General features: G+C 49.5%; 1 protein-coding gene across 1 annotated transcript in view; it reads right to left on the bottom strand.

Annotated features, from left to right (window-relative positions):
* Positions 1 to 4,375, bottom strand: part of nwd1 (NACHT and WD repeat domain containing 1) — a 103,314-nt gene extending 98,939 nt beyond the window's left edge. The window contains exon 1 of the mRNA XM_038780314.1: positions 4,273 to 4,375. Coding sequence (XP_038636242.1) covers positions 4,273 to 4,375 — 103 coding nt within the window. The remainder of the gene's footprint in view (positions 1 to 4,272) is intronic.
* Positions 4,376 to 12,265: the final 7,890 nt, after the last annotated feature.

Consider the following 12,265-nt stretch of genomic DNA (forward strand, 5'->3'; position numbering starts at 1 on the left):
CCGGTCATAATACCAACCTTTGCTAAAACCCTCAGTACTTCCTTGTGCCATATCCTTCTATACCCATCCTATCCATGTGTTTGTCTTTTGAACGCCATTAATATATCTGCTTCCACAACCTCCCCTGGCAACGCGTTGTAGGCACTCACTACCCTCTGCGTAAAAAACCTGCCTAGCACATCTCCTCTAAACTTTGCCCCACGGACCTTAAACCTATGGTGACTGACCCCTCTACCCTGGGAAACACTGCCTGCCAATCCACTCTATCCATGCCCTTCATAATCTTGTAGACCTCTATCTGGTCACCAACCTCCGTCTTTCGAATGAAAACATTCCGAGTCTATTCAGCCTCCACATAACTAATAGCCTCCAGACCAGGCACATCCTGGTAAACCTCATCTGCACCCTCTCCAAAGCCTCCACATCCTTCCGTTAGTGCAGTGACCATAATTGTGCGCAATATTCCAAGTTTGGCCTTTCCAGGTTCTATACTAATGTAGTATGACTTGCCAGTTTTTATACTCGATGCCCCGTCCAATGAAGGCAAGCATTCCGTATGCTTTCTTGACTACCTTGTCCACTTGTGTTGCCACCTTCAAAGATCTGTGGACCTGCACGCCCAGATTTCTCTGACATTTTATATTCCTAAGAGTTTTGCCATTTATGGTATATTTCCCCTCTACGGTAGCCCTACCAAAATGCATTACCTCCCATTTGTCCGGATTAAACTTCATTTGCCACTTCTCTGCCCAGGTCTCCAACCTATCTATGTCCTGCTGTATCCTCTGACAATCCTCAACACTATCTGCCACTCCACCAACTTTGGTGTCATCCGCAAACTTACTAATCAGACCGGCTACATTTTCCTCCAAATCGTTTATGTAAACTACAAACAACAGAGGCCCCAGCACAGATCTCTGTGGAACACCACTAGTTACAACCTTCCATTGAGAAAAACATCCTTTTACTGCTACCCTTTGCCTTCTGTGACTGAGCCAGTTCTGTATCCATCTTACCACCTCACCTCTGATCCCGTGTGACTTCACGTTTCGTACCATTCTGCCATGATGCACCTTGTCAAAGGCCATTGAAGTCCATGTAAACAACATCCACCGCCCTCCTCTCATCAATCATCTATGTCACCTCCTCAAAAAACTCCATTAAATTAGTGAGGCACGACCTCCCCTTCACAAAATCATGCTGTCTATCACTAATGAGTTAACTTGTTTCCAAATGGGTATAAATCCTGTCCCTGAGAATTCTCTCCAATAATTTACCATCTACCGACGTGAGACTCACTGGCCTATAGTTTCCTGGATTATCCCTGCTATCTTTCTGAAACAGCGGTACCACATTAGCTATTCTCTAGTCCTCTGGGATTCCATCTGTAGCCAATGAGGATACAAAGGTGTCAGTCAAGGCAATTTCCTCCCTTGCTTCCCTCAGTATTCTGGGATAAATCCCATCCGGCCCGGGAGACATAACTACCTCAGTATCTTTTAAAAGACTCAATACCTCCTCCTTTTCGATGCTAACATGATCCAGAGTGTCCACACACCCTACCCGAGAATCATCTTCCACAAAGTCCCTTTCTTTGGTGATGTGAAGTACTCAGTTCGTACCTCGTCCATTTCCTCTGGCTCAACACATAGATTCCCCCCACTGTCCTTCAGAGGTCCAATCCTTTCCCTGGCCACCCTCTTGGCAATATATCAATATGGGGAGAAAGCCGGCAGAATGCTTGGACATCAGTTGAGGAGGCAGGTGGCAGCAAAGGAGATTGGGAAGATGTGAGATGGTGGGATATGGTGGTAATGGAGGCAGAGTGGGTAAATAGCGTGTTGGAGGCTTTTTACCGGAAATTGTATAACTTGGAGCCTCGGTGCAGATTGAGGGCATGAGGAAGTTTTTGGATGTGCTGGAGTTCCCAAGGGTGGCGGAGGCAAAGGTGCAGAGACTGGGGGCCCCGATCAGGCTGAGGGAGGTAATATATTGCATGGGTTTGATACAGAAGGGGAAGGCTCATTTTAAAGAACAGTAAGAAGTCTTACAACACCAGCTTAAAGTCCAACGGGTTTGATTCAAATCACTAGCTTTCAGAGCACTGCTCCTTCCTCAGGTGAATGAAGAGGTGGGTCCCAGAAACATATATATAGACAAAGTCAAAGATGCAAGACGATGCTTTGTATGCAAGTCTTTGCAGGTAATTAAGTTTACAGGTCCAGACGGAGCAACTGAAGAGAGGGATAATCATAGGTGATAGAGGTGTGAATTGTCTCAAGCCAGGACGGTTGGTAGGATTTTGCAAGCCCAGGCCAGATGGTGGGGGTGAATGTAGAACATAGAACATAGAACAGTACAGCACAGAACAGGCCCTTCGGTCCTCAATGTTGTGCCGAGCCATGATCACCCTACTCAAACCCACGTATCCACCCTATACCCGTAACCCAACAACCCCCCCCCTTAACCTTACTTTTATTAGGACACTACGGGCAATTTAGCATGGCCAATCCACCTAACCCGCACATCTTTGGACTGTGGGAGGAAACCGGAGCACCCGGAGGAAACCCACGCACACAGGGGGAGGACGTGCAGACTCCACACAGACAGTGACCCAGCCGGGAATCGAACCTGGGACCCTGGAGCTGTGAAGCATTTATGCTAACCACCATGCTACCCTGCTGCCCCTATGAATGCAACATGAATCCAAGATTTTGTGCCCAAATCCTTTTTTAGGAAGATTAATGGGACGATTTTGAGGTTTGTGTCGGCAGATAAGGCTCCGCGGGCTTGGAGGCTGTTCTTAGAGAGGGATTGACGGGGAGGAGATTAGCATCGGCGAACTTGCTAAACTATTATTGGGCAGCAAATATGGCAATGGTTCGGAAATGGGTGGTGGAGGAACAGTCAGTGTGGGGGCAGATGGAGGTGGCCTTATGTAAAGGCACCAGTTTGAGGGCACTATCTGTTCTATCGGCCAGATACTCCACAGGCCCGGTGGCGGTATCAGCATTGAGTGTGTGGAACCAATGCCGGCAGCATTTTAGAATGGAAGGCATGTCTCTGTGGGCACTGATTTATGACAATTATAGGTTTGTCCCATTGGATGCGAGGTTCCAGGGTGACGGCAGGTGGGGATAGATTATTTTAGGGATTTGTTTGTTGGAGGGATGTTTGTAGATTGGAGGAAATTGAGGGGGCATACCAGTTGCCGAAGGAGAATGGGTTCAGGTATCTGCTGGTTAGGGACTTCATGAGGAAGGAGGTGCCTTCGCTTCCGGCGTTGCCATGCAGGACAAACCCCTGCCTGAGGAGGAGATAGAAGAGGGCAAGGTCTCGGATATATATGCGGAGCTGTTGAAGAGAGAGAGAGCATTCCGATGGAGGAGGTTTGGCGTACGTGGGAGGAAGAACTGGATGGGGCTTTGGGGACTGGAGTGTGGAGTGAGGCTTTCAGAGGGTTAATACGTTCTCGTCGTGATAGGTAGGTTCTTGATTAATAAGGGGATCAGAGGTTACGGGGAGAAGGCAGGAGAATGGGATGAGAAACACATCTGTCATGATTGAATGGCAGAGCAGGCTTGATGTGCCGAATGGTTTAATCCTACTTTTTAAAATGGTTCAAATTCATTTTACGGGATGAGTGCGCTGCTGGTTAGGCCAGCATTTATTGCCTCTCCCTAGTTGCCCCCCAGAAGCTGGTGGTGAGTTGCCTTCTTGAAGCGATGTAGTCCTTGAGGTGTAGGTACATCCACTGTGCTGTCAGGGAGGGAGTTCCAGGATGTTGCCCAGAGACAGTGAAGGAACGGCGATATATTTCCAAGTCGGGATGGTGGTGGAGTTTCCAGGTATCTGCTGCTTTTGTCCATCTACATGGTAGCGGTCATGGGTTTGGAAGGTGCTGTCGAAGGAACCTTGGTGAGTTGGTGCACTGCATCTTGTAGATGGTACACGGCTGCCACTGTTCATCAGTGATGGAGGGTTTGAAGGGGGAGCAATCAAGTGGGCTGCTTTGTCCTGGATGGTGTTGAGCTTCATGAGTGTAGTTGGAGCCGCACTCATCCAGGCAAGTGGCGAGTACTCCATTACACGTGATAGGTAGGTTAAGACTTATTCCTTGTAGATAGTGGACAGGCTTTGGGGGTCAGGAGGTGAATTACTTGCCGTAGAATTCCTAGCCTTTGACCTGCCCTGGTAGCCACAGTATTAATGTGGCTAGTCCAGTTCAGTTTCTGCTCATATATCTTATGGTCTAAGAGTTTTGTACTGAACCTGCGAATGTGGAGCTGATGAAAACGCGGACCACGTTAGACCGATCCACAGGGATGTTTGTGAACTCTCCCCGGAGTAGAGCATGGCGATGACCAGCATTCATCCTGTCGGGAGACAAATTTGTCAGGCAGTCCTGACAATCCTTCACTAGCCGTGTAAATGATGTTCAGATCTGTTTGATCAGAAAGAAAAGAAAATGTTGAATTAAAAGAACTTTATTTTCTCAAACCTTCATTCTAGTTTGCAACAAAAAACTTTCCTTTCTTTCCTACCAGCTTGGTGATGGTCTGTCTCCGCTTTTCTCATCTGGCCATTTATTTTTGTCTGTCTCTGTTTTGATTCCTGTTTCCACCTCGGATTGTGCTCAGGACTTTGAGCATGAACGGCTCACAATGTGCCTCAGGCAATTTAACTGTAAAACGCCCCTCAGCCTGCACACCTTCGCTCCCCTGCCTCCACTCACCTCCTTTCACCTTCACTCCCTCTGAGTCTTCCTTCACCTTCTCCCTTCATCCACCTCCTAAATGTGCCCTGTGTCCATATTCTGGGACCTGCAGTGTGTCTGTTTACCCTCAACTGAGTGAGAGGTATTACCCTGACAACAATCTCTTTTCATGCCTGAGCCAATCGAAAGTGATACTCTGCGGAAACAGTGGGATTATTAATACCTGGTTTAATTACAAAGTGAGTGCTCTCAACATCAACATGTAGTGATGAGACAGCAGCAGCCGGCGCTTTGACCTCTATCCACCCCTACGCCGTCAATGAAAGCAGCTAAAATACTAAACTTGCTTCCTGTTATATTTTGATTTGTATGAAAGTCAGTAAATTCCAAAAGACAGCCGTCCCATGAGACAGCGTCACCAATAACTTGCACTCAATGCCTCAAATATAGCAAAACATCCCAAGGCTCCAACTTGGACAAACACGATTTAAAATCAAACCATACAAGGAGTTCTAGCGCGGGTCACCAAAAAACCTGGCCAGAGAGTTAGATACTAAAGAGTGTTTAAAGAGCAGGAGTTAGAGAGACAGGATTTCCGGAACTCAGGGTAGCTGAAGAGACAATTTCCAATAGACTGAGGAAAAGCTGGGATGATGAAGAATTTACAGTGCAGGAGGGCCTTCAAATCATCCAGTCTGCACCGGCCTTTGGAAAGAGCATCCTACTTAGGCCCACACCTTCCACCCTATCCATATAACCCAGTAACCCTGATCTTTTGGGCACTAAGGCCCAATTTAGCATGGCCAATCAACCTATCCTGCACGTCTTTGGATTGTGGGAGGAAACCGGAGCACCCGGAAGAAACCCACGCAGACACGGGGACAAAGTGCAAACTCCATAGACAGTTACCTGAGGCCGGAATTGAGCCTGGGCCGGGATTCTCCCCTACCCAGCGGGGCGGGGGGTCCCGGCGTGTTGGAGTGGCGTGAATGACTCTGGCATTGGGCCACCCCAAAGGTGTGGATGTCTCCGCAACTTTAGGGGCCAAGCCCTCACATTGAGGGGCTAGGCCTGCGCTGGAGTAGCTCCCTCTCCACCGGCTGGCGTGAACGGCCTTTGGCGCCATGCCAGCCGGGGCCGAAAGGACTTCGCCGGCCGGCGTAAGTCCGTGTATGCACTGGAGTGTCAGCGGCTGCTGATGTCATACCGGCGCATGCCCGGGGAGGGGGTCTTTTCCGCCTCCGCCATGGTGAAGACCATGGCGAAGGCAGAAGAAAAAGAGTGCCCCCACGGCACAGGCCCGCCTGCCGATCAGTGGGCCCCGATCGTGGGCCAGGCCACCGTGGGGGCACTTCCCGGGGTCAGATCGCCCCCCCCCCCCCCCCCAGGACCCCGGAGCCCGCCCGTGCCGCCAATCCCGCCAGTCAGGTAGGTGGTTTAATCCACGCCGGCGGGAGAAGCTTGTCAGCGGCGGGACTTCGGCCCATCGCGCGCTGGAGAATCGCCGCGGGGGGCACGCCGACCGGCGCAACGCGATTCCCGCCCCTGCCGAATCCCGGGTGGCGTAGAATTTGGAACACGGAGGGGGCGGGATTGACGCCGGCCCTGGGCGATTCTCCGACCCGGCGGGGGGCCGCGATTCTCCACACTCACGATGAGGTGGAGAATAGCAGGCGGCACAAATTTTTACGGCGACGCTGGTCCGACGCCCTCCCGCTATTCTCCCCCCCACACGCCCGCCCCCCGACACAAATCGCTGCTCGCCGTTTTTTATGGCGAGCAGCGATTCTCCCCTGGCCGATGGGCCGATTTCCAAGGCCTTTACGGCCGTTTTCATGATTTTTAATACACCTGCTATACCAGTTCGTGAAAACGGCCGCAAAGTGCCATTCTGCACAACCATACCACCGATTGGCATGGCCGCACCACGGCCGTGCCAAGGGTGGGATGGGCCCGCGATCGGTGCCCAACCGATCGCGGGCAGCGGGTCCGATTCCCGCGCACTCTTTCTCCCTCCGCCGCCCCGCAGGATAAGTCCGCGGGGCGGCTGAGGGGCATTACGGACCGCGCATGCGCGGATGACGTCATCATATGCTTCAGCCGTCGCTAACTTTGGCGTGCGGGCTTAGCGAAATTCGTTAAGCCCGCGATGCCGGAGTTCACGGGGCCCCACTGCTAGCCCCGACCGGGGAGCAGAATCGGGTCCCGGGAGGGGGCGCGGAGGCTGCCGGGAAACACGGCCGGTTTCGTGGCAGCCTTCACGACTCTCCGCCTTTGCGGAGAATCGCGCCCAAGGTCCCTGGAGCTGTGCGGCAGCAGTGTTAACCACTGTGTCACCATGCCGCCCGCTGCAGACCAGAGGGCTGGAGGAGATGACAGACAGGCGAGGACAATGAGGCATTTACACAGAAGGAGTTAGGGTTACGGGTTAAAGAATTTTAGAATTGAGGTGTAGAGAGATCGGGAGTCGATGGAGGTCAGCAAATACAGGAAGAATGGGACTTGGTGCAAGTTATCATAGAATTTATCATAGAATTTACAGTGCAGAAGGAGGCCACTCGGCCCATTAAGTCTGCACCGGCTCTTGGAAAGAGCACCCTACCCAAGGTCAACACCTCCAGCCTATCCCCATAACCCAGTAACCCCACCCAACATTAAGGGCAATTTTGGACACTAAGGGCAACTTTATCATGGCCAATCCACCTAACCTGCACATATTTGGACTGTGGGAGGAAACCGGAGCACCCGGAGGAAACCCACGCACACACAGGGAGGATGTCCAGACTCCACACAGACAGTGACCCAAGCCGGAATCGAACCTGGGACCCTGGAGCTGTGAAGCAATTATGCTATCCACAATGCTACCGTGCTGCCCTTAGAATATGGGTATCAGAAATCAATGATTTCAAGTTTACACCAATAGGTCTATCAGTAGCAGTGATAAAACTCTATACTCTTGGGCAGCACGGTGGTGCAGTGGGTTAGCACTGTTGCCTCATGGAGCCAAGGTCCCAGGTTCGATCCCGGCTCTGGGTCACTGTCCGTGTGGAGTTTGCACATTCTCCCCGTGTTTGCATGGGTATCGCCCTCACAACCCAAAAAGATGTGCAGGCGAGGTGGATTGGCCACGCTAAATTGTCCCTTAATTGGAAAAATTAATTGGGTACTCTAAATTTATTTTTTAAAAACTCGACACTCCTTGCATAGATTTTCTGTTGTTCATGCAAATACATAAACATGAGGAGGTGGGTGTCTTTGGGCCTCCCTACAGCTGCATAAAACTGTCCAGCCATCTAGCTGAGTGACTGACCCCAGGAAGGAACTTGACCATCGCACTCCTTGTTAAAATATTATTGAAATTAAAGGATGAAACAAGGATTTGCTCACCGGCTCAGCCTCCAGATTTCCACTGAGTCTTGTCAAAGCTTTTAAATGGTGTAGTGACATCAATCGTATGAAAACACATTGCTGCCCGTGATCCCAGCTGATTGAATTGACAGAAATGTCCCCTCCCTCCCTTCCCTATAAAGAGTTTTTGCAGCTTTTGTAATGATGGCACCGCCCCTTTACAGTGTTACCCTGCTGAGGGCAACCCACAGTTGGCAAGAAAAAATAGAGTCCAATTCTTTTTAATTATATGTCGCCTTTCAAACTTTAAATACCAGCAGTAAGTATATTGTTGCTGTGTTTAGTTCAGCATCTAGATACGTGGAACAAAGACTGAAGATCAGCTTTCCTCAAGCCAGCTGCTCACTCACGAATAGATCCTGTTCATGTTTCATTACAATCAAAGCAGCTCAGACATTTCAAAATCGTCATTCCAGTCATTACAGTGGTCACTGAACTGGACTAGCCACATTAATACCGTGGCTACCAGGGCAGGTCAAAGGCAAGGAATCCTACGGTGAGCGAGTCACCTCCTGACCCCCGAAAACCTATCCATCATCTACAAGGCACAGGTCAGGAGTGTAATGAGGGCAGCACAATGGTTAGCATTGCTGCCTACGGCGCTGAGAACCCGGGTTCAAATCCCGGCCCTGGGTCACTGTCCGTGTGGAGTTTGCACATTCTCCCCGTGTCTGCGTGGGTTTCGCCCCCACAACCCAAAGATGTGCAGGTTAGGTGAACTGGCCACGCTAAATTGCCCCTTAATTGAAAAAATTATTGGGTACTCTAAATTTATTTTTTTAAAAAGGAGTGTAATGGAATACTCCTCACTTGCCTGGATGGGTGCAGCTTCAACAACACTCGAGAAACTCAAGACTATCCAGGCAAAGCGCCCTTGCATGATTGCTCCCACTTTCACAAACATTCACTCCCTCCACCACTGCCGAACAGTGACAGCTGTTGTACCATCTACAAGTTACACTGCAGTAACTCACCAAGCTTCCTCAGACAACACCTTCCAAACCCACTTCCAAATTGATACCTGGGAACCCCAACACCTGGAGGTTCACCTTCAAGCCACTCACCACCCTGTCTTGAAAATATATATATTTTTAATGTATTTTATTCCCACATGTATCAAAACAGGTGACAACACAGAAACACCCAGGGAATCATACTTCCTAGCAATCAACTATGCAGTCTGTATATTCCCCCCCCCCCCCCCCACCCCTGCAAAGAACAGCTCCTCAAACACGGTCACAAACATGCCACACCTTTTCTCAAAGCCCACCGGTTGAGCTCCTTAACTTATATTTTATCTTCTCCAACCGCAGGAAGGTGCGCAGGTCACCCAACCGAGCAGCTACCCCCGGTGGCAATGCCGACCGCCACTCCAGTAAAATTCGCCGCCGTGCAATCAGGGAGGTGAATGGTAGAACCCTCAAGAGTATTGACAGTCAGAGAGATCTAGGTGTACATAGATGTACAATATCCTGGCAGCGAGGTTTGCTAGTATCACACGGGAGGCTTTAAACTAGTACGGCAGTGGGGTGGGTACCGGAGCAATAGGTCAGAAGGTGAAAGCATTGAGGGAGAACTAGGGAATAGGGCCAGTATGGATCTGCGGAAGAGTAGACAGGGAGGTGTTGCTAAAAAAAAACCAGGCAGTGCGTATGTGGGGGTCTTTCAAATGTCAGTTGAAAGGAATTCAGGACCGGCACGTTCCTGTGAGGAAGAAGGATAAATACAGCAAATTTCAGGAACCTTGGATAACGAGAGATATTGTAGGCCTCGTCAAAAAGAAAAAGGAGGCATTTGTAAGTGCTAGAAGGCTGGGAATAGACAAAGCCTGTCTGGAATATAAGGAAAGTAGGAACTTAAGCAAGGAGTCAGGAGGGCCAGAAGGGGTCACGAAAAGTCATTGGCAAATAGGGTTAAGGAAAATCCCAAGGCATTTTACACATACATTAAAAGCAAGAGGGTAGCCAGGGAAAGGGTTGGCCCACTAAAAGATAGGCAAGGGAATCTATGTGTGAAGCCAGAGGAAATGGGTGAGGTACTAAATTAATACTTTGGATCTGTATTCACCAAAGAGAAGGAATTGGTGGATGTTGAGTCTGTAGAAGGTTGTGTAGATAGCCTGGGTCACATTGTGATCCAAAAAGATGAGGTGTTGGGCGTCTTGAAAAATATTAAGGTAGATAAGTCCCCAGGGCCTGATGGGATTTACCCCAGAATACTGAAGGAGGCTAGAGAAGAAATTGCTGAGGCCTTGACAGAAATCTTTGGATCAAAGATTTCCCGGAGGACTGGACAATAGCCAATGTTGTTCCTTTGTTTAAGAAGGGTAGCAAGGATAATCCAGGAAACTACAGGCTGGTGATCCTTACGTCAGTGGTAGGGAAATTACTGGAGAGAATTCTTTGAGACAGGATCTACCCCCGTTTGGAAGCAAATGGACGTATTAGTGAGAGGCAGCATGGTTTTGTGAAGGGGAGGTCGTGTCTCACTAACTTGACAGAGTTTTTCGAAGAGGTCACAAAGATGATTGATGCAGGTAGGGCAGTGGATGTTGTCTATATGGACTTCAGTAAGGCCTTTGACAAGGTCCCTCATGGTAGACTGGTACAAAAGGTGAAGTCACATGGGATCAGGGGTGAGCTGGCAAGGTCACGGATACGGAACTGGCGAGGTCATAGAAGTCAGAGAGTAGCAATGGAAGGGTGCTTTTCTGATTGGAGGGCTGTGACTAGTGGTGTTCTGCAAGGATCAATGCTGGGACCTTTATTGATCGTAATATATATAAATGATTTGGAGGAAAATGTAACTGGTCTGATTAATAAGTTAGCAGACGACACAAAGGTTGGTGGAATTGCGGATAGCAATGAGGACTGTCAGAGGATACAGCAGGATTTAGATCGTTTGGAGACTTGGGCAGAGAGATTGCAGATGGAGTTTAATCTGGACAAATGTGAGGTAATGCATTTTGGAAGGTCTAATGCAGGTAGGGAATATACAGTGAAAGTGAAAAGTGAAAGTGAAAATCGCTTATTGTCACGAGTAGGCTTCAAATGAAGTTACTGTGAAAAGCCCCTAGTCGCCACATTCCGGCGCCTGTTCCGGGAGGCTGTTACGGGAATCGAATCGTGCTGCTGGCCCGCTTGGTCTGCTTTCAAAGCCAGCGATTTAGCCCTGTGCTAAACAGCCCCTGTGAATGGTAGAACCCTCAAGAATATTGACAGTGAGAGAGATCTAGGTGTACAGGTCCACAGGTCACTGAAAGGGGCAACACAGGTGGAGAAGGTAGTCAAGAAGGCTAACGGCATGCTTGCTTTCATTGGCCGGGGCATTGAGTATAAAAATTGGCAAGTCATGTTGCATCTGTATAAAACCTTAGTTAGGCCACACGGAGTATAGTGTTCAATTCTGGTCACCACACTACCAGAAGGATGTGGAGGCTTTAAATGGGACGCAGAAGAGATTCAACAGGATGTTGCCTGATATGGAGAGCATTAGCTATGAGGAGAGGTTGAATAAACTCGGTTTGTTCTCACTGGAACGAATGAGGTTGAGGAGCGACCTAATAGAAGTCTCCAAAAGTATGAGGGGCATAGACAGAGTGGATAGTCAGAGTATCCCCTGGGTAGAGGGGTCAATTACTTGGGGCCATAGGTTTAAGGTGCGAGGGGCAAGGTTTAGAGTAGATGTACGAGGCAAGTTTTTTACACAGTGTCGTGGGTGCCAGGAACTCGTGGAGGAGGTGGTGGAAGCAGGGACAATAGTGACATTTAAGGGACATCTTGACAAATACATGAATAGGATGGGAATAGAGGGATACGGACCCCGGAAGTGAAGGATTAGTCGGCACAGGCTGAATTGGGGAACGGTGCCAGGAGGTGCTGTTGGTCAGAGGAGATTGTTCCTCATGTTTGCTGCTTGATGAACCAAGTAATAGCAGAGTTTAAATCTTTCAAGAAGGGTTTAAGCGGGCGATCGCGAACGGAGCGGCCGCTGCAAAGACGCTCCCGCACATCCACAAAATCGCGGCTTTTTCCGGGGGTTTTCCTGGTGAGTTTTTTTTAAATTTAAAGGCCCGTGAAATCGGCCCTGCCCAGGCGACACGGAGCTGAATAGGGAAGAGAGGGAAAAAAAGAGAGAGGA

The sequence above is a fragment of the Scyliorhinus canicula genome, chromosome 20 (genome assembly GCF_902713615.1).
Source record: "Scyliorhinus canicula chromosome 20, sScyCan1.1, whole genome shotgun sequence".
In the NCBI taxonomy this organism is placed as follows: Eukaryota; Metazoa; Chordata; class Chondrichthyes; order Carcharhiniformes; family Scyliorhinidae; genus Scyliorhinus; species Scyliorhinus canicula.